Genomic DNA, 23,054 nt, shown 5'->3' on the forward strand with positions numbered 1-23,054 from the left:
AGGGACAGTGTAGGAGAGGTAGACCCTGCATGAGATGGATTGACATTAACTGGGGTTGTGGGAGTAGGTGTGTCAGAGGATAGGGCAGGGTTCAGAGCCATTGTGTATTAGGTCATTATGAGTCACAATCAACTCGACTGCACGGTAACAACAAAGCTGGTGTGGTGATGGCTGTACAACTTAGGAAATTTACTAAAAAATAATTGAGTTACACATTTAAAATAAGCCTTTGAGGGGTATAATGAACTAGTGTAGCTGCTAACTGAAAGGGTGGAGGTGCAAGTCCACTCAATGTGGAAGACATGACTGGCAACCTACTGCTTAAAAAAACAACCAGCAGGGAGCTCTGGTGGCCTAGTGGCAAGAAGGTGCAATCCCAGAGGCGAACGGTTCAAATCCACCAGATGCTCTGCTGCAGAAGGAGGGACAATCCCCTCCTATACCAGTCAAATCCAATTTGACCGTACAAAAAAATAATAAATTTTTAAAAACAAACCCAACCAGGCACTGAAACCCTATGGATCACAGTGTTTCTTTGACACACGTAGGCTCACCAGGGATCTGTTGTTGTTCTTGTTGTTGTTATGTGCCGTCGAGTCGTTTGCAACTCATAGTGACCCTGTGTACAACAGCCCTAAACCCTGCTCTGTCCTGTGCCAATCGCATTGCCTCTGACACACCCATCCCGATTACCCCAGTCACTGAATCAATCCACCTCATTGAGGGTCTTCCCCTCCTGCACTGTCCCTCTACTCTACCCAGCATGAGGTCCCTCTCCAAAGACCTGTGGATAAATTATGTATACTGCATTGAAACAGATGAGGGAGAGAACAGTTTAAAAGTGACATATGATTGGGTATTATGGTTATGACAAGAGTCCAGAATGAAGGCTGCATAGGGATTGTATACCAATGAAGGAATTTTTCTTTTGCTTTTTTAATTTCTCTTCTACTTTTCAAAGAGAAGAGCAAACTGGGGGGCAGGGGAGGGAGAAAAGTGCAACCATGAATGAATGGAAATCCAAAATCTCTGTAAATGTTCATTAAAATGAATAACATAACATTTTTTTAAAAAAATTTCAATAAAGTGCTTCTATAAAGTGGCTACAAGAACATTTAAAACAAAAAAAAAAATTAAAAAAAAAAAAAAGAACATTTAAAACCAGGCATAACTTTCCCAGTACAAAGAAGAGGGAAGAAAAGCAAAGATGCACACAAACAATTAGTTACAAAGTCTAATGGACCCTTCCACTAATGGTCCATCAATGCATCTCAATGTCTATGATTGCGAGACCAGAAGTAGAAGGTGCCCAGCTACCACCATTGACTACTCTAAAAGACATCGTGTGAGAAGGTCCTTGATAGAGCGCTGGTAAATGTGGACTAAAACACAAAGCATATAAATAAATGGCTTTCTTTGTCCACTGTTCTAATAGTCTGGTGGACTCTCCAACATTGCGGCTCTCAGTCACCCTCTGAATCTGGAACAAAACTCACCCCTGGGCTCAACTTGGGGCAAACAGCAAACAGGTCTATAAAATGACCAACAACAGCCAGACCAGTTTACAACGCCAACCGGAAAGAGTCAGATGGGCAGCTTCTGCCCAAGGATAAAGCTTGGAAAGTGGGAAAGGCTAAGTAGAAGGATTGATGGAAATGAGAATAACAGGAGTAAGCCGAAAAGTGAGGGTGAAATGTATTGTAATTAACGCTATAAAGGAAAATGTGTTTTCAATGTGTACCCATGCCAGAGTAAATGGCAGTGGCCCATCACTCATGGACTGAGAGCACTGACGGAGCAGCACATTGACTGGGGGGCGGGGCGAACCAGTGTATTAATTATTCAACCTATTTGCTTTGTAAATTTTCATGCAAATCTCTCTCTCTCTCTCTCTCTCTCTCTCTCACACACACACACACACACACACACACACACACACACAGAGAACAAACATAAATGGCAGTTCAATAAAGTTAATGAAAATAAACAAAAATTTGTGAACCAGTGTCACTCTTCAAACCATCTCAGCTCTTCTCCCAGACTATGGGCACCATAAACACTGTCCACGCGCCACTGAGTGGAATCAAAGCTCACAAACTGGGGCTCCCTCCCTCCCTGTTTCCCGTTGGCCCCTATTTGCTCGGAATCACCCTCCCAAGAAACGCCCACGCCCGGCCGTTGCCCACCTGACCCATGAGACCTCTTCCCACGCCGTCTATCCACGGTGGTCGCCGTCCTCCGGCCAGGCACCCAGGTCCGTGGGGACCGTTACCTGGGCAACCACTCGGGGCGGAAGAGGCTACTATTACTCTCGGCTTGGAGCCTCGGTGCTGCGGAACCAAGGGCGCGACTGGTCACAATAGAGGGACATCACGGGAGTGATGCACAGCGTGCAGGGACCAATGGGAAGCTAGGTCACAATCGCGGGGCGTGTCGGGAATTGTAGTTTCAGAAGGGTTTGGCGCGCTGCTCTGAGGCTGCAGAGTGAGAGAGCAGCGCGCCTGTGGAGCAAGAGACTCACAAGCTCTATGGCGGTGCCTAGAGTCCCTCTGTGGGCTATCTGCTTGCTGAGGGTGGTGCTCGCCACCATCTACTTCCAGGAAGAATTTCTGGACGGAGGTGAAAGGAGCCACGCTGGTGGCGAGGGGCGTGAAGAGTTCATTGACCAAAGGATGGCCGAATTGGCTTGGGCCCCCCGAGGGGTCATCTCTGCGGGGTTGGGGACAGCAAAGCTTGGAAGCTTTGGGACCCTGAGATCCCCCTCACCCTCCCCGTGAGCCAAATCGCAGGCTTCTCCCTGACCTGTGTTGTTTCTCTCTCACAGAGCGCTGGAGGAACCGATGGGTACAGTCGACCAATAACTCCCAATTCGGGCACTTTAGACTCTCATCGGGAAAGTTTTATGGTCATAAGGAGAAAGACAAAGGTTAGTGTAGGCATCACGGGGAAGTGGAATTAACTGGGCAACACCCCTAGCAGCTTTGCAGAGTGGGTGTGGTGATGCCGCACAATTTGTTAAACCCATTTTGCCAGTGAGGCAAGGAAAATACCGGTGGGGTCTAAAGTGCATTTTTTTTATGAGCACTTGTTGTTGTCCTTTCAATTTCTACTCACAGTGACTCTGTGTGACAGAGTAGAACTGCTTCATAGGGTTTTCTAAGCCGGAATCTTTATGGAATCCATCGTCAATTGCCAGCTCTTTCTGCTGAGCCTCTATCTAGGTGGTTTCAAACCACAAACTTTTCAGTTAGCTGATAGTGCTTAAGCACTTGGAGTCAGAAATCTTAATGGAAACTAACAGCAACTGACTGAGTCCTTGGGTGATGCAAAACAAATGAACTCTGGAAGCCTAGTGTTAAGAAGCTGTGCTACAATCCCAAAGACCCACAGTTCAAATTCACCAGCTACTCACTGTAGAATGAACAGTCTCTTCCTACGTGATTTACTGTCTCGGAAAATCAGCCGGAGGGTCTGCAATGAGTAGGTTCCAACTCCACAGCTGCATAGCAAAGAACTAACTGAAGGGTGGATGGATGGTTTGAGCCTAATTTGAGTTGCTTGCGAAGAAAAGACCTGGCAATCTATTTCAAAAGACCACCTTTTGTTTTGTTTTTAAATATTTGTTGCATCTTACACTTAATTGACAAGTGTTGGTGGTGGTGTTGTGTACCACTGAGTAGGATCTGACCCTCTGTCGGATTTTCAGAGGCAGCTAATCACAAGGGAGGAAATTGTTCATCCCACAGAGCAGCTGGTGGATTCAAACCACATGCCTTTGGAATTGCATTGAAGCTTCTTGCCACTAGGTCATCAGAGCTCCAAAAGATCACCTTTTGAAAACCACCTGGAGCATCATTCTACTCTATGCACATGAGAGGCCATGAGTTGGAGTTGACTCAACACCAACTGGGATTTTATTCTTATTAAATTTCATAGAACTTGTCAAGAGACACGAGTCTCCAATTGGACTCCACTGAATTGTTTAGGTTTTTACCACAGTTTTTTCTCCCCTCTTCTTATTTGGGATTCTCAGAGTCTACATTCATTCATCCATCCCTTGGGGACAAGATTCCTGAGACTAGACAGGGGACACCCAGTTAGACACTGTCTCCTGGTCTCTGAGACCATGACACTGGGGCCCTGACTCGAAGGTTGTGGAGAATTTAGCCATAATGAGGTGGAGATGTGGGGTAGATAAGAGAAGGCAAGTGGGCAGTGGAGTGGAATCAGCTACAAAAGAGACACAGGGACTCAGCTGATGTAAGGGACTGGCTAGGTCATAAGGGAGAGAGATGTGCCAGCTATTGGGTGATTTAGAAAGAAGGAGAATGGAACAGAAGGTTTGTAGAGTGGTAGTTGTTGTTGTTATGTGCCATCAAGTCACCTGCAACTCATAGTGACCCTATGCACAATAGCCCTGAACCCTGTCACATCCTGAGCCAGTCTCACTGATTCCGACACACATAACCCCATTATCCCAGTCATGTGTCAATCTATCTCACCCAAGGTCTTCCTCTCCTGTGCCAACCCTTCACCTTTCCAAGCATGAAGTCCTTCTCCAAGGACTGGTCCCTCCTGGCAACATGCTTGAAATATGTGAGGCGGAGCTTCAAAATTCTTGCCTCTAAGGAGAAAATTCTATAAGCATAAATCCATGAGCATAGGCGGCATGGCGCTGGAGACCAATTTGAAAGTCATCTACTGAAGTTCTACAGAAGCTGTTGGCTGGAATGGGTGAGCTGTAGGGTGGAATGTTGATTTGCTAGGGGAAATAAGGCGTTTGTTGTTGTACAGAGGAAACTCGTGGTTGCTGTGATACTAAACACTGTGACACTGATGTGCCTAATGTGATAATGGTTACCCATGGTGGACAGTGTTTGGTGGAGCTTCCCAATTAAAACAAGCTTGGAAGCAGGAGTGGCATCCACTTCTTTTTTTTTTTTTTGGCATCCACTTCTGAAATGGCTTGCCTCCAGAAACTCTATGAACAGTGCTCAGGTCTTTTGTTCATAGCGTCACTATGAGTCATCTCGATGGCACTTGACGACAACAACAACAAGGAGAAACTTGGTTTCACCCTGTCCAGGTCAAACCTGTTTGTTCTCTTAGTATGTCTCTTGTTCCATAGTATGTTTAATACTGTACTCCAGCACCACAACTCAAAGGCATTAATTCTTCTTCTGTCACCTTTAGTTACCATCCAGCTCTCTGATGCATAGCAAGTAATTGCAAAGACTATGGCCTTGAAGAGATAGTTATTAGTTCAAGTTTGAACATATTGATCCTGAGGTGGTGCAGTTTGTTCTTAACTACAAAACAAAAAAGTTACTGGTTTAAATCCCCCAACAATGGGATGAAACCCTGCCCTTCACGAGCCATCCCCATGATTATCTATGGATCAGAGTGGTAGGATCTATGGGATTTTCACTGATTGCTTCAAAAGTCAATCCCCAGGCCTTTCTTCCTAGTCTATCTTTGTCTGGAAGCTCTCCTACATCCTAACAATGTGCAAACCTTCACCAACTGATGGGTTGTATGGTGCATGCGGTAGATTAGCCAGGGATGGAACCTGGGTCTCCGGCATGGATGGCAAGAATGAAACCACAAAATTGACCCACAAAAACCCTTCATACTTAGAAACTAACATGTTCTGTGTTAAGTGAGATGGAGCTTCGTAACGTGGTTTCACCCTCTCCAGAACAGACCTGTTTGTTCTCTTGGCCATCCGTGGTATGTTCAGCACTGTTCTCCATACTTCGGGCATGTAGCTAGGAGGGACCAGTCTTTGGAGAAGGACATCATGCTCAGAAGGGTGAATGGACAGCATAGCATAGGAGAGGAAGACTCTGGATGAGATGGATTGTCACAGTGACTAGGGTAATGAGATTAGGTGTGTTGGAGACAGTAAGGCTGGCTTAGCATAGGACAGGGTTCACAGCTATTGAGCAGAGGGTTGCTATGAGTTGTAGGCAACTCGACAGCACATAACAACAACATCAAGTACAAAAATATCTGAATACGTAAACTGAAAGGTCCATGGAGGCAGCATCGTGAACAGTGTGCCTATTGGGTTAGTAGTATTGTAGTCAATGTGGTGCCGTGAAAGAAAGGCCTGGTGAACTATGTCTGTAAAAATTAACCCTAAGAGAACTCTATGGAGTTCTGCTCTACCACATGAGGTTGCCATAAGTCACAATCAGCTCAATGGCAACAGGTTGTTTTTTATGCTCTTGAGTTTTTATGCTGGATAAGAGTAGTGAATATACCATGGACTGCTAGGAGAGCAAACAAGTTCATCCTAGAGAGGGTGAAACCAGGCTGCTCCTTGGAGGCAAGGATTCCAAGTCTCTATATATTTTGGGCATGTTGCAAGGAGGGATCAGTCTTTGGAGAGGGACATCAAGCTTGGGGTGTTGGAGGGACAGCACAAGAGAGGAAGACCCTTGATGAGATGGATTGACTCAGTGACTGGGGTAACAGCGGTAGGTGTGTCAGAGGCAGGATAGAGCAGAGTATATAGGCTGTTGTACGTAGGGTCGCTATAAGTCACAAATGACTCAACACACGTAACAACAACAAATTAAATATTGGGGTTGGGAACAATGACATTGTTTAACTTTCCCAAGTCCCTAAGCACAGTGTTACCCTAATCCTTCATTAGTACCTTTTTCTTGAAAGGTCTGCAGACCACACAGAACGGCCGCTTCTATGCCATCTCTGCGCGCTTCAAACCATTTAGCAATAAAGGGAAGACCCTAGTCATTCAGTACACCGTGAAGCACGAGCAGAAGATGGACTGTGGAGGGGGTTACCTCAAGATTTTCCCTGCCGATGTGGATCAGAAGAACCTGAATGGCAAATCGCAGTACTACATTATGTTTGGTGAGTTTACGTGGGCCCAGTGCAGCTGTTTCCAGAGATCTTGAAAACCTGTCTCCCAGGGTGAGCTGTCTTTGCATAAAATATCTGAAAACCTGTTAGGTTAGCATAACAGCAATAATGATGGTAACCTTGTTAAGTCTTATTAATATTCTAAAAAGATCACAGGACTGAGGATCCTTAAGCTTCTTGCCCTAAGATATTCTTTAAACCCTGAAGACTTCCCCTGAAGTCTTCCTTTAACTAGCAGGTTAGCCCAAATAATAGAGAATGCCACTGTTGAGGTTTGTTTGGGTTTTGGTTTTTTTAAAAAAGAGATCATATGCACATCCATGTTTATTGTGGCTTTGTTTACAATAGCAAAGAGCTGAAAACAACCCAAGTGCCCATCAACAAACAGAGAAGCTCTGGTATATTCACACCATGGGATACTATGATGCATTGAAAAACAAGGAACTCTAAAACAACTATGAAATATCATCTCACTCCAGTCAAAATAGCAAAATTTAACAGAACAGCAAGCAACAAATGCTGGCGAGGTTGTGGAGAAACTGGAACCCTTATTCACTGTTGGTGGGAGTGTAAAATGGGGCAACCCCTGTGAAAAGCGGTATGGCGCTTTCTCAAAAAGTTGCAAATAGAGATACCATTTGACCCAGCAATTCCACTACTAGGAATATACCCCGAAGAGACCATAACTGACATCCAAGCAGATATATGCACACCCATGTTTATTGCAGCTTTGTTCACAATAGCAAGGAGTTGGAAACAACCTAAGTGCCCATCAACAAATGAATGGATAGAGAAGCTGTGGTATATTCACACCATGGGATACCATACTGCACTGAAAAACAAAGAACTAATGAAATATTATTCAAAATGGTTGACTCTGGAGAACATTATGCTGAGTGAAATATCCCAGTCACAAAAGGACAAATATTGCATGGTGCCACTGTTGTAAAACAGGACTGACCTTGGGGTTGGGGAGAGACTGAGTAAGATGGGTTCAATAATGTATACTGCACTGAAACAGAGGAGGGAGAAAACTGTTTAAAAGGGATATGTGATTAGGTATTTCTGTCATGACAGGAGTCTAGAACGATGACTACATGGTGGAGTGGTCCTGGGGGAGGGTTTGTAAAACAATGAAAGAATTTTTTTTAAAAAAAACAACAACAAGGAACTCGTGAAATATTATGCAAAGTGGATGACTCTAGAGGACATTATGCTGAGTGAAATATCTCAGTCACAAAAGGACAAATATTGCCTAGGTCCACTATTGTAAAACAGGACTGACATTGGGGTTGAGGAAAGATAGAGAAGGAGAGGAGGAATGATGTATACGGCATTGAAACAGGTGAGGGAGAGACTGTTTAAAAAGGATATACGGGGGAGCTCTGGTGGCCTAGTGGCAAGAAGCTGTACTGCAATCCCAGAGGTACACAGTTCAAATCCACCAGATGGTCTGCCGGAGAAGGAGGGACAATTTCCTCCTGTACCAATCAAATCTGATTTGATGGTACGTGCACAAAAAAGTAATAAAATAAAATTTAAAAAAAAAGGATATATGATTGGGTATTATTGTCATGACAGGAGTCCAGAATGAAGTCTGCACAGTGGCGTGAACTTGGGAGGAGGGATTGCATAACAATGAAAGTTTTTCTTTTACTTTTCAAGGAGAAGAGAGAATTGGGGGGGACAGGGAGAAAAGTGCAACAATGAATGACTGGAAACCCTAAAAAAAAAAGAGAGAGAGAGACTAATAAGACAGAAGTTGCTCTAAAACATAGACAAGAAAGCTAGGGATAGAGGGAAGAGAATGAGACAAAGTTAATGGGAGAGAAACAATCAGATCAGAAATGATAATAATTCTGCGGAGAATATAGCCCATGTCACTTTAAAAGTCTCGAGCACAGTTCTGTGTAGAGACTGTTGAATGGGGCCCATGCTTCACTGTGTATGTTTTCACCAGAAATAAAACAGAATGTTCAAAAAGTACTACTGTACCATTCTTTCATGCTTTTGAGAAAATTGTTTATTCAGCATTCTCAGAACCTGAATATACTGACTATAGCAGGAGCTGGCAAACTATGGCCTGTTTACTATGTTTTCCACTCATGAGCTAAGAGTAGTTTTTGCATATTTCAATGGTTGAAAGAAAGAAAAAATTAGGGTACCATTTCGGGACATGTGAAAAAAAAATCATGTGAATTTCAAATTTCAGAAATAAAAAAATTCCGATCATATGACCTTCCAATTTGGAAAAAAAAACCCCAAACCCACAAACCCCACCATGTTTATTTCAAATTTCCACAAATACGGCTGGTTTTGGTTTTTTTAAATAGGTACAAAGAAAGTTTTGTTGGCACACAGCCATGCTTGGTCATTTGTCAGTGTCTCTCCTTTCCTGTTACAACAGATGGCAGAGTTGAGCTGGTACAGCAAAGGGCATCACCCACAAAGTTGAAAATCTTTTCTGTCTGGCCCTTTACAGGAAATGTTTGCCAACCACCAGACTGTACGCACTCTTTCCTGACACAGAGGGTTGTGGTGGCTGTTAGACTGTTAAGTCAACTGTGACTCCTACCCAACCTATTAGCAATTAACCTGCACCCTGCCCTATCCTGTGCCATCCTCATCGTCTCTGATATACTTGAGCCCATTCTTTTTATTGTTTTCATTGATATTTTAATGAAAGTTTACAGAAAACTTGGATCGCCATTCATTCATTGTTGCACATTTTCCTTCCTACTCCCCCCAGTTCCCTTTTCTCTTGAAAAAGATTCTTTCATTGTTGCACAGTGAGCCCCTTTATTGCAGTCACTGTGTCAGTCTATCTTGTTGAGCATTTCCCTCTTTCACTGACCCTTCACCTTTTCAAGCATCATGTACTTTTCCAAGGACTCACCTCGCCTGATGTGTCCAGAGTATGTGAGACACAGCTTCACCATCCTTGCCTCCAAGAAGCAGCCTGATGGTGCCTTTTCGAGTACATACTGTTTGGGCTGTTCAGCACTCATCTCCAAAATCCTAGCCCACAGACCTCAATTTCTCTACTGTCATCCTTAGTTATTGTCCAATTTTCAAATGCATAGTAAGTAACTGGCAATACCATGGCTTGAATTAGTCTTTAAACTGGCATTGTTACTTAGACCTTAACACCTTAAGAGAGTTCATTGACAGATTTTTCCAATGCAACACGTCTTTTGATTTCTTGACAGCTGGTACCAAGGGTGTTAACTGTGGATCCAAGCATAATTAAATAATTGGGAACTTAATCTTTTCTCCATCTATCAGGATATTGCCTATTGGTCCAATGAAGAGGATTTTTGTCTTCTTGTTGTTAAGATGTAAGTCAGCTTGAAGGCTTTAGTCTTTGATCTTCTGCAGCAAGCATTTCAAGTCCTCTTCACTTTCAGCAAAAGTTGTGTCATCTACATAATACAGGTTGTTGATAAGTCTTTGATTCTAATGCCACTTTCTTCTTCATAAAGTCCAGCCTTTTGAATGACTTACTCATCATACAGATTGAAATAGATAAGGAGAAAAGATACATACCCTTCTTGATTTTAAACCATGGAGTATTGGTCCCTTGCTCTGTTTGGATGACAGCTTCCTGGTCTAGGTGTAGGTTTTGCATGAGCACAATTAAGTGTTCTAGGATTCTCATTCTTTTCCACATTAGCTGTAATTTATTATGATCCACACAGTCAAATATTTTGCATAGTCAATAAAACACAAGTAGACATTTTCCCTGGTATTCTCTGCTTTCAGCTAGGATCCACTGGTTAAAATGTGTGCTGAATGGAGCTCTCGTGTCCTAGTGGCAAGAAGGTGCACTGCAATCCCGAAGGCGCACGGTTCAAATCCCCCAGATGCTCCACGGAAGGAGGGGCAATCTCCTCCTGTGCTAGTTGGATCCGATTTGACAGCACAAGTAACAACAACCAAAAAAAAAAAAAAGAGATAAGTGTGCGATACATCTTGAAGGATATGTACATGTACAGCCAAGCACAATCAATAAGAGTGCATCTGAATTCCAAAATCAATCTCCATAATAGTCTATGTGTTTCCTACTGCCAAAGGGGCCCTTTAGAGTAGTGAGAGAAGATCTTCACCCTGAAACCCACAGCGTCCCTTTTCAGCAGGAAGTAGCTAAGAGAATACGCCGTCCCCTTTTCCTTATGACTCAGGGTGAAGTCTCTCTCAGGGAGGAGTGAGGGAATGGCAAAGGATACACTGACAAAGAAGATTAATCAGAACTGGCTTTGACAAGCACTGTGGCATTTGGACAAGAACAAACTGGGAGGAGGGTAGAGAGAATAGTGCAACAATGAATGAGTGGAAGCCCAAAATCTCTGTAAATGTTTATGAAAATTAATAAAATATAATTATAGAAAAAAAATAAAATAAAATGGGAAACAAGGAAGGAATCATAACTGAAGACAGACTATCCTCAAAACGAAATGTTTAGGAATATGCTATTCATTGCCATCTAGTCAGAAATGACTCGCTGACGCTCCTGTGACTTTCCAGAGGCTGTAAATCCCGCTGGAGGAGATAGTCCATCTTACTCTCTTGGAGCAGATGGTGATGTGAACAGCTTGTCTTTGGGTTGGCAATGCAAGTCTTTACCCTCTAGGCCACCAGAGCTCCCTTTGAAATAGTCACTTATATCTGAAGTCTGGGTCATTTTTTTTTAATTTAAATTTTGTTACTTTTGTATGTGTACCACCAAATCAGATCCTCCTGTTATAGGAGGAGATTGCCCCTCCTTCTCCAGCAGAGCATCTGGTGGATTTGAACCACGTACGTCTGGGATTTTTTCTGGGATTCATCCTGGAGAGGATTTAAACCAGGCTGCTCCTTAGAGGCAAGGATTCTGAAGCTTCGTCTGACACACTTTGGACATGTTGTAAGGAGGGACCCGTCCTTGGAGAGGGATGTCATGTTTGAGAGGGTGGAGAGACAGCGCAGGAGGGGAAGACCCTCTATGAGATGCATTGATTCAGTGACTGAGGTAATCGGGATGGGTGTGTCAGAGGCAGTGTGATTGGCACAGGACAGAGCAGAGTTTAGGGCTGTTGTACATATAGGGTTGCTATGAATTGCAAGCGACTCAACGGCACATAATAACAACAACAACAAACGTCTGGGATTACAGTGCAGCTCCTTGCCACTAGGCCACAAGAGCTCCCTACGTCTGGATCATTTTAAAAACCCTTTTCTTTCTTTTTTTAAAAATTTTATTATTTTTGTGTGTGTGTACCGTCAAATCAGATCTGACTGGTACAGGAGGAGATTGCCCCTCCTTCCCTGGCAGAGCATCTGGTGGATTCAAACCATGCGCCTCTGGGTTTGTAGTTGCAGATCCTTGCCACTAAGCCACCAGAGCTCCCCTAAGACCCTTTTCTCTCACCTAGGAGTATGGCTTGTGGAAGTCGTCTCTCTTGTATATTTATTTGTCCTGTGCTTGTCTCCAATTTATTGTCTGTAGCAGCTGGTTTTGGATGCCCGGAGTGGGGGCTTTGGTTATATTTATCAATGTTCTGATATCTATTATCTATGATGATTGATCGGCCATGTTGTTCCTGGTTTGGCTGGCTCCTCCCAGGCTCGTGGGAAGCTCTCCCTGCCAGAAGGCAGGAGCATGGTGGTGGGAGTGCAGGAATCGTGGCAAGCTTTTGGAGTGGACTGCTTTTCCGGGAATGTGTTTGACGTGCAGGTTTGCTCTGTCCCTGGAGTGAGGCTAGCCAGCCTGGGCCTAGGGTTTGAACCAGGAGGCGGCCTTAAGCCCAAAGGGCCCGAGGGCTTGTTCAAATTGTCTTCCTGTCAAACATTCTTCTAGATAGTATAGCACTGGTCTGTGCATTGCTCTGCAGAGGTAACTTGTGGTTGCTGTGATGCTGAAGCCTGTGACAGTGATGTGCCAGTTGTGGTAATGGGCACCCATGGTGGACAGTGTTGGCTGGAGCTTCCCGACTAAATCAAGCCTGGAAGCAGGAGTGGCATCCACTTCTGAAATGACTTGCCTCCGGAAACTCTATGTACGAACAGTGCTCAGGCTGTTCATTCATAGGGTCGCTATGAGTCGTCTACGACTCGACAGCATTAAACAACAACAACAACAACAAACATGATGATTGATCATAATGCTGTTTAAGATCCCAGCTTCACAAATAGAAAGTCTTATTGAGGGTATGGCCCTGCTCTCATTTATAGAGTGGGCAGTTCTCTAAAGTGACGGATTAAGCAGTCACGTCTCCTTAGAACCCAGATTCCTGCTCTGCATTCCCCCTGCACCATCCTATCTCCCTTTATCCTTGGATTCAAGACCAAGGTTGACCAAACTATCTATTTTGATTTAGAAGTAAATTTAAATGCCTTGGTTTTGATGGTGGGTGATATTCTCTTTGAACAGGATGGCTAAAACACCTGGCAGAGCTCCATGGCATGTCGTTGTTGTTGTTATGTGTGACAGCGACCCCATGAGCAACAGATCTGAAACCTATCCTGTCTTGCGCCATCCTTATCATCTCCAACACATTTGAGCCCAGTTCCACAGTCACTGACTCAGTCCATCTCACTGAGGGTTTTCCTCTCCTTTGCTCACCCTCCACTTTTCCAAGCGTAATGTCTCTCTCTGAAGAATAGCCTCTCGTAACTAATGCTCTGGTGGCCAAGTGGTAAAAAGCTGTGCTGCAATCACAAAGCTACATGGTCTGAATATACCAGCCGATCAACAGAAGGATAGACAGTCTCCTCCCATGTAATTTGCTTCCTCTGAAAACCTGCTGGAGCGTCTGCTATTTATTGGTTCCAACTCCATGGCACATAACAACAACAGCATGCCCGAGTATGTGAGACAAAGCTTTGCCATCCTTTCCACAAAGGAGCACTCTGATTACACCCTCTCTAAGACTTAGCTGTTTGTTCTTTTGGCAGTCCATGGAATACTCAGGACTCTTTATCAACACCAAAACTTGGAGCATTGATTCTTCTGTCATCCTTAATCATTATCCAGCTCTTAGATGTATAGCAGGCGATTGGAAAAATCATGGCTTGAACCAGATGCCCCTTAGTCTTTAAACTGACATCGCTGATCTTCAAGACTTTAGAGAGGTCCCTGACAGCAGACTCTCCCAATGCTATGTGTCTCCTGATCTCTGGACTGCTAGTACCAATGATGTTGTGGATCAAATGAGGATGAATTGTTGACACTTTGAATCTTTTCTCTATCTATCATACTAACCTGTTGGCTCAGTGGTGAGAATTTTTGTTTTTCTGATGTGGAGATGTAATCCATATTGAAGGCTGTAGTCTTTGATCTTCTGCAGCATGTGTCCAAGTTCTTGCTTTAATCAAGTTAGGTAGTATTATATTGTCTGCATAATGTAGATTGTTGGTGAGTCTTTTTCAATCTTGATGCTGCGTTCTTCTCCATAAAGTCCAGCTTCTTGAATTATTTGCTTACATAAAGATTGAGCAGATATAGAGAGAGGCTACAGCCCTAATGCACACCTACCTTAATTTGAAGTCATGCAGTGTTCCTTTATTCTGTTTGCACAATGGCTTCCTGGTCTCAGAATAGGTCTCATATAAGCATATTTGAGTGTTCTGGAATTCCCATTCTTCTCCATGTTAGCCATAGTTTGTTATGATCAACAGAGTCAAATGCCTTTGCATAGTCAGTAAAAATATGCTGGCAGAGTCTCTGGTAAATTGAGATGTTAACCCAAAGGCTGTGAGTCTCTGAAGGTTCAAATTTAACCAGCTCCAGGAGAGAAAGGGGGTGAACACCTCCTGTTAGCATTTACAGGCTCTTAGACCCAATGATGGGGATAGAAAATGAACTGTTGAATTAGAGGTGATTTTAGAAGTTGAACTCAAGTGTTTGACTGATGTACCTCAGCCTGTTGGTGGTTAACTGCTTGTTGTTGCTGCTTGGTGACATTTTTTTATTTGAACCCATTCTGTGGAATTATGGAAGAAACCTGACAATCTGCTTCTGTAAAGGTTGCAGTGGGAAAACCCTATGAAGCCGTTCTCTGTAGCACATGGAGTCACCATGAGTCAAAATCAGCCCAGCAGCTTCAGATCTGGTTTTGATTATATTAGTCTTGGCAAACAACCAAAACTCATCACCAAAATACCCCTTCCTTCCTTCCTTCCTCCCTCCCTCCCTCCCTCCCTCCCTCCTTCCTTCCTTCCTTCCTTCCTTCCTTCCTTCCTCCCTCCCTCCCTCCCTCCCTCCTTCCTTCCTTCCTTCCTTCCTTCCTTCCTTCTTCACTCTCTCTTATTCTTTTTTTTCTTAATCCCAGGGTAAAGGTGGCTTTTATTTCCTTTCTGGGGAAAGGAGGGCTAGGGATGCTTTCCCACTGCACAGCACCCTAGGAAGGAGCACCCCAGAGGATGAGGCTGGAAGAGCAAGACCAGCATTTAGGAGGGCTCCCCAGTGTTCACTTCTAGACCCTCGGCTGCAAGGCGGCAGCTCTTGCATTCACAGAGGCACTTGGCGGTATCTGCTGGTGCTTGCTAAGGGGAGTGGGGAGAAGGTGCCCTGAGGGAGGGAGTAGATGGCCAAGGTGGCCAACCTCAAACACCCAATTTTTGCCCAGGTGGTAATGTTCATAAGACCCAGCTGGTGTGGTTCTCCCAAGAAAGGCCAGAGGGGCCCAGAGGTATTATTCACTCCAATGGCTGGTCCTTTAAATGTCCACCTCCAACTGTGACTCTTCGCCACTCGCTGGCTTGTCTTCAGGACTGTTGTGTAGGTGGCTCTGCCGGGCTTCCACGGGTGTGGTGTCGGGGTAGGGAGCGCTCCTAGCTGCCAGGGCTGGTGACCTCAGGAATGGTGGGCAGGTCCCGAAGGGGTGTTTTGGCCACAGGTGAGTTCCGACACCCCATCAGGAATATCTGGTCATCATAGATGATCCTGGCACCTCCTGGGGCAGTACCAAAGAGTGTGCCACTGGAAGTGGTGCTATAGTCCCTGGGTGGGAGCTGCAGGCCATCACCAAGGACCACCCAGCAAGTGGCGGGGATGGCCCGGCTTGGGGTCTGGCTACAGCAGCTGCCCCCCTGGTTTCCAAAACATCCCTTTGACATCTTTAGAGCATATGGTTGCTTTATCTGAATTGAGAAGTAGCATACTTGGGCATAAAAAAGGATTAAATTTTCCTATATTGTGTTTTAACTCTAACTCAGTTGTGTTTTAATGAGGCCTAAACTTGAACATATCCTGGACCACCAAGAAAACAAATAGATCTGTCTTGGACAGGGTGAAACCAGATCTCTCCTTGGATGCTAGGATTCTGAAGCTCTGCCTCACTTATTTTGGGCACATGGCCAGGAGAGGTCAGTCTTTGAAGAAGGACATGATGCTCAGAAGGGTGGACGGACAGCACAGGAGGAGGAGACCCTGATGGGTTGATACAGTATCTGGGGCAATGGGGGTTGGTGTGTCAGAATTAGTGAGACTGGCTCAGGACAGAGAAGGGTTCAGAACTGCTGTGCGTAATAGGATCCTAGGCAACTCAACCAATAACATCCCATGACAGATTTGGAAGCAGGAGTGGCATCCACTTCCTAAACAACGTGCCTCCGTAAACTCTATGAACTTTGAATGCCGATAGTTGTAGAGGGGCTTCAGGCCTTTTGTTCATAGGGTTACTATGAGTCATGCTCAACTCAAAGACCATCAACAACAACAACAAAACTACAGCCTTCAATATGGATCGGATCTCAACATCAAGAAGACAAAAATCCTCACCAGTGGACTGAGAAGAAGCATCATGATGAACGGAGAATAGATTGAAATTGTCAATGATTGTATCTTAGGTGGATTCATGATCAACACCCTTTGGTACCAGCAGTCAGGAGATCAGGAGATGTATTGCATTGGGAAAGTCTGCTGTAAAGGACCTCTCCAATGTCCTGAGGAGCGATGATGTTAGTTTGAAGACTAAGGTGAACCTGGTTCAGGCCATTGTCTTGTCAGTCACTTGCTATGGATCTGAGAGCTGGAGAAAGAATAAGGACGACAGAAAAAGAACGGATGCCTTTGAGCTGTGGTGTTGAAGAAGAGTACTGAATATCCCATGGACTGCCAAAAGAACAGATAGGTCTTAGGAAAAGTGCAGCCAGAATGCTGCTTGGAAGCAGGGATGGCAGAGCTTTGTCTCACTTAACTTTGGGCATGTTGCTTATTGTTGTTGTTGTGTGCTGCGAGTCTGGACCAACTGTCCAGGTTTTCAGAAGGAGTCCATCACTAGGGAGGAGACTGACCATCCTTCCTCTGTGGGGCTGCTGGCAGAATCAAACCACTTGCCTTTGGGGCTGCAGCACAAGTTTTTGGTTTTTTTAAAAATTTTTTTGATTTTTTATTTTATAATTTTTGTGTATTTGTACCATCAAATCAGATCTGATTGGTACAAGAGGAGATTGTCCCTCCTTCTCCAGCAGAGCATCTGGTGGATTTGAACCTCACATCTCTGGGATTGCAGTGCAACTTCTTGCCACTAGGCCCCCAGAGCTCCCCGCAGCACAAGTTTTTACCACTAAGCCACCAGAGCTCCCAGGGGTGTTGTTAACTAAGAGAGGCTGTTCCTTGGAAAGGGCCACCATGCCTGGAAAGGTGGAAGGCCAATGAAAGAGGAGAAGATCCTTAACAACATGGATTGACACAGTGACTCCAGCAATGGGCTCAAGTATGTCAGAGACGAGGAGGATGACACAGGATAGGACAGGGTTCAACTCTGTTTCTCATAGGGTCACTATGAGTTATACTGCACCCAACGGCATCTAATGACAACAGCAAACTCATTATTAAAGCAGGGCTTCAGGCTCTGTCGTACTTGAAATGGGAGACTCAGAAGAGGTAGTAGAATGAGGTCTTTTGGGGAGTCTGATGCAGGAGGCTGGATTATTGCCAGGGCTGTAGAGTTCAGCACACGTGATTTGAGCTGGGCACTAGTGTTTCTGACTCTGCCAGTGAAGAGATTTGCTATACAAAGTCCACTCTGTCCTTGTATTTTAGGAGAGAGAGTAAACTTCTAACAGGGTATAGACTTGTCATTTTTGTGTTCCAGTTTTCCACATTTACACGTTTCCAGCATTTACACATTTGAGTCTGTTCCAGTTTTGTTTCATCAGCTATAATTACACAAGAACTGGTCCTTAGGGGGAGCTCTGGTGGCCTAGTGGCAAGAAGCTGCACTGCAATCCCAGAGGAATACGGTTCGAATCCACCAGATGCTCTGCCGGAGAAGGAGGCGCAATATCCTCCTGTACCAGTCAGATCTGATTTGACGGTACACGCACACAAAATATAAAAAAAAAAAAAAAAGAACTGGTCCTTAGTCCTGCTGTCTCAGCTCTGGCCTTTGGTATGAGAAGAGTTTGATGATTGATCAAAGTGCTGAAGGGGAAGAGGAGACAGTGAGTGAATCACACCCTTGCTGGGACCGCCTTATAAGTTCTATGCGATAAATGTAGAATTCTTGAAAAATAGGCCCTAAGGCCCTAATTTTGCAAATATAGAAGAAACTTGTTAGGTATAGTCAAGTCTAGTACGACTCAGCAACTCCATGAACAGAAGATGTAAATTTAAACCTTGCCCTATGCTGCTCCCTCTGAACAATCTCCACCTTGTACAAGCCCCCTGTTGCAGGCACTGTGTCGATCCATCTCACTGACAGTCTTCCTCTCTTCACCGAGCCCTCGAATTTTCCTAGCATGATGTCTTTTTCCAAAGACTGGCCCCTCCTGACAACAGTCCCAAAATATGTGAGACAAAGTTTCCCCATCCTTGCCTCTAAGGAGCACCCTCATTGCACTTTCTCCAACACAGACTTGTTTATTTCTTTGGCAGGCCATGGAATAGTCAATACTCTTCAGCAACACCACAATTCAAAGACATCAATAATTCTTTTATCATCCTTATTCATTGTCCAACTTTCAGATGCATAGGAAGTCATTTAAAAGATCATGACATGGGTCAGGTGCACCTTAGTCCTTAAACTACCATTGTTGCTCTGTCACACATTTTCCCAATGCAACCCATCCTTTGCTTTCTTGACTGCTGCCACCAGGAGTGTTAATTGTAGATCCAAGTAAAGTAAAATCACTGACTTTAGTCTTTTCTTGATCATAATTTTTCTTATTTTCCCTCATCATTTTTCTTGGTCATAATTTGATTGATAATGTTGTGTCCAATGATGAAGATTGTTTTCTTGATGTGGAGCTACAGTTCACACTGTAGCCTTTGCTCTTTTGCAGTATGTGCTTTAAGTCGTCTTCACTTTCTTCAAAGTCATCTGCATGTTGCAGGCTGTTGGTGAGTCTTCCTCCCATCCTGATGCCACATTCTTCTTCATATAGTCCAGCTTCTCGAGTTATTTGCTCAGCATACAAATCGAATAGGTATGGAGGAAGAACACAGCCCTGGTTCACACTTTTCTTGATTTTAAACTATGCAAACTGAAGCTCAGCTTAAGCTACACGCCCAACATCAGGTCAGACCAACTTTAGGATTTACTTCCTTTTCTGATTTTTTTTAAATCTATTTTTGGGGGGAGGGATGGGCAGGGAGAGAAGTGCAGCAATGAATGAATGGAAATCCAAAATCTCTGTAAATGTTCATTAAAATTATTTAAAAAATAATGTAAAATAGAATGTATATGAACAGTTGTAAGAAAAAAAATGTAAATGAAAGATTTTATAAAACACAAGGTATATGAATGAAACATAGTGTAATTATTATATGAAAATCAATAAAATATTTTAAAAAGGAAAAAAAATCTATTTTTGCACAAATCATCTTATTGCCATTAATGGAAGATATCTAATTTTCTCATTGTTCCTGAGTGTACCCTGAATGTCAATTCAATATAAACAGACTGGTAGACACTGAGAAAATAGAGGAAGAATCTGACCAGTTTAGAGTGGAACAGATATGTCACATCTCAATTCTGAGAGAGTCCTATTTCTCAATAATTGCTTGGATATGGTCTCGTTCCTTTTGAAAAGTGGACTGGGATGTTTTCCAGCGATGGTAACAAAGGAAATGAACGCAGCCTTTGAGAATACACTGTTCTCTGTGATGCATCAGAATGTCACTCAACTGCTCACATTCTGTGTGCCCTTAACTACAGCCCTGATCGCTCTGGGCTCACTCAGCGCACTAGTTTGACTGGACAGAAACTGGATAGAGTACTTCAGGGTGGTTCCTCGGTTCAGGGGAGGCTCCGGTATAGTCCCTTGAGAGCTAGGAAGAACAACAAGTGTTGACTTGAGGCCATTGACCGTCGGGACAGACTCCAAGCATCATCAGAAAGCTGATCGTGTTTCCTAGTTACACCCTGTCATGCATGGTCAGCATGCCAGGATGAAAGACTGCTGTTCTGTTGAGAAGGACAGATTCTTAGAGGGTTGCATGTTCTACAACATTCCAAGAGCCTAGCAACTGACGGTTAACCCCATCCATGCCAGTCTCACCATCTCCAACCCTGGAATAGAACTCTCTCTAGATTTTGTATTCTTATATACCAAGTTTAAGTCTGATTTATCATTTTGGGTTATCATCAAGTAGCTATGACGGCTATATAGATGAAAATACCTATCATGTTAGTAATAATAACCTGAGCCCTGAACTTTGCCACACTACTGTATGGACAACAGCCAGTTTTGTTGGCATGATATTCTGTGACGTTCTGATTAACATCTCTGTTTTATCCACAAGGAAGCAGGCATGGGGAGGCGGGGTGGATGTCACATGGCTCAGCTCCCGGGACTGCTACGTTGGAATCTGGAGCTGGTCCGGGCAGCGGCCACAGCTGCACTCTCCCTGACCCCTGCCTTATGCTTAAGGCTCCCAGAGCTGTGGTTCCCAGAGAAAGGCCTGCTCAGAGTCCTTCTGGGCCTCATACATGTAGGATGGGCAGGAGTCAGGAGGGAGGATTTTATGGTGATGCATATGTTATGGGAGGAAATTGAGAGCAGCTCCCATTTTATTTTTTTCTTCTCCTTCTAGGACCTGATATTTGTGGATTTGACATAAAGAAAATTCATGTCATTTTACATTTCAAGAATCAGTATCATTCAAACAAGAAATCAATCAGGTGTAAGGTAAATGCCCTCGGGACCAAACCCGTGATTGTGTTAACTCTCTTTTGTCCGATGGTAAACCACACTTCTGGAAGAAAGTTTGGGTTTTAAAGCATTTTGGCAAGCTGATGCAGTGTCTGGGTGGACATACCCACCACCCCTGGTTTCCAGAGTGCAGGATCCTGTAGAAAGGCTTGTTTCAGCCTGCTGGTTCCCCAGAAAGTTCTATCCCTGTGGGAAGTCACATGACATCCTTTTTACTGTGAACCGTGCCACAAGGCTGTCATTGGCCCGCCAAGGGTTACAGCAGAACCCTCACATGTCGCCCATACCCGTCACCATCAGCAGTGGAACACTGAGGACGAAAAACACATTTTGGAGAAATCAGGTCATCTTTGAAACCCCCACTCATTTCAGGCCTTTCTTTCCTTTTTTTTCTCCCCATTTGTTGTTGTTATGTGCCATCAAGTTGCCTGCAGTTCATAGCGACCCTTTGTACAACAAACAGCCTTAAATCCTGCTCCATCCTGTGCCAATCTCATTGCCTCTGACACACCTACCCCCATTACACCAGTCACTGAATCAATTCATTTCATTGAAGGTCTTCCTCTCCTATGCTGTCCCTCCACTCTCTCAGGCATGGTGCCCCTCTCCAAGGACTGGTCCCTGCTTGCAACATGCCCAGAGTATGTCAGCTGAAACTTCAGAATCCTTGCCTCCCAGGAGCAGCCTGATTTCACCCTCTCTAGGATGAACCTGTTTGTTCTCTTAGCAGTCCATGGTATAGTCAATACTCTTTCTCCATTTACAAACAAATTTGATTCTCTAACAGTTTCAAAAAACTCAAACCCTTTAGCAGGTTTTCAGAGGCTGTAAATCCTACGGGAGGAGATTGTATATCTCTTTCCTTCTGAACAGTGGTGGACTTGAACCACTTGCCTTTGGGTTGACAGTGTGACTCATTTCACACTAGGCCACAAGAGGGGCTAGAAGCCCAAATTCAGGGGGCCAGCTATAGGGAAAGGACCACTCTCTCTGTTTTGATTATGGAGAAAAACCCTTGATTCTTTTAGCACCTGTAGGCCAGGCATTCCTTGGTGATATCCCTGTGTCCTGGCCTTTCTGTTGTCAAGGAGCCTCCTTGAGCAGGGGCCTGGGTTCATAGCAGACACTCCACTCCAGGTAGCTCTTTCTTGGCAGTACCGAGCATCCCTGCTTTGGCTCCCCTGCCTCCCATTTTTATCTCTAGTAAGATAAAAATCTTTACAGGCTACACTGTGGCAGAACTCCTCTTCCATCAGGGCTGTGTTACATTCCAGCACCAATTCTTTCTTCCCCCACTCCATATTGTGATTTAAGTGAAAGCTCAGAAAGCAGGCTGACTTTTCATTACGTTCATGCACACCCAGGAATTTTCAAAGGGAACAATTTCCATAAAGAGGATCTACGGAAATAGATTAGCTGTCTTTCTCAGGGCAGAGGAAGGAGGTGACATGGTAAAGGCTTCCAGGCCTCCTTTGTGGGCCCTTGGGGCTGAGACCCCAGAGGCTGAGATTAGCCTAGGATAATTGTGTCTTTATCCCCCAGAGTGACATGGCAGCATGATGGCCCCTCGGGGGCTCTCTATGTGCTGCCCATCTGAGAATGGTGTAGGCCCCCTTCAAGCTTGTTGGCATCATGGGATCGTAGATGACTCATAGCGACCCTTTGAATGAAAGACCTGAACACTTGTATAACTTTCATCATTTCTCCACATTAATAGAGTTTCTGGAGGACTAAATAATAACACATTTGTGTGTTTTTCAGTTTCCTGTTTGTATGAGGCATAGGACTTTCCCTCCTGTGATCAGCTCAGAGCATTAGAGAGTTCCTCCCCATATGAGATATAGATGTATTGGCGTATATATGAAGCACGTCTCAACAACAATGTTGTTGTTGGTGTGTGCCTTTAGTTGGAGCCAACTCATAGCTGACCCTCCAGTGGTTTTTTTTTTAAAAAAAATTTTATTTTATAATATTGTGTGTGTGTGTGTGTGTGCTGTCAAATTGGATCTGACTGGTACAGGAGG

The 23,054-nt window shown here is 44.3% G+C and overlaps 1 protein-coding gene across 1 annotated transcript in view; it reads left to right on the top strand.

Moving 5' to 3' along the window:
- Positions 1-2,528: 2,528 nt before the first annotated feature.
- Positions 2,529-23,054, top strand: part of CALR3 (calreticulin 3) — a 35,427-nt gene continuing 14,901 nt past the window's right edge. The window contains exons 1-4 of the mRNA XM_006898279.1: positions 2,529-2,619; positions 2,825-2,926; positions 6,679-6,882; positions 20,912-21,006. Of these exons, the coding sequence (XP_006898341.1) occupies positions 2,529-2,619; positions 2,825-2,926; positions 6,679-6,882; positions 20,912-21,006 (492 nt within the window). The remainder of the gene's footprint in view (positions 2,620-2,824; positions 2,927-6,678; positions 6,883-20,911; positions 21,007-23,054) is intronic.

This window comes from Elephantulus edwardii, unplaced genomic scaffold, assembly GCF_000299155.1.
Source record: "Elephantulus edwardii isolate Elephantulus edwardi_28Jun2011 unplaced genomic scaffold, EleEdw1.0 scaffold00226, whole genome shotgun sequence".
In the NCBI taxonomy this organism is placed as follows: domain Eukaryota; kingdom Metazoa; phylum Chordata; class Mammalia; order Macroscelidea; family Macroscelididae; genus Elephantulus; species Elephantulus edwardii.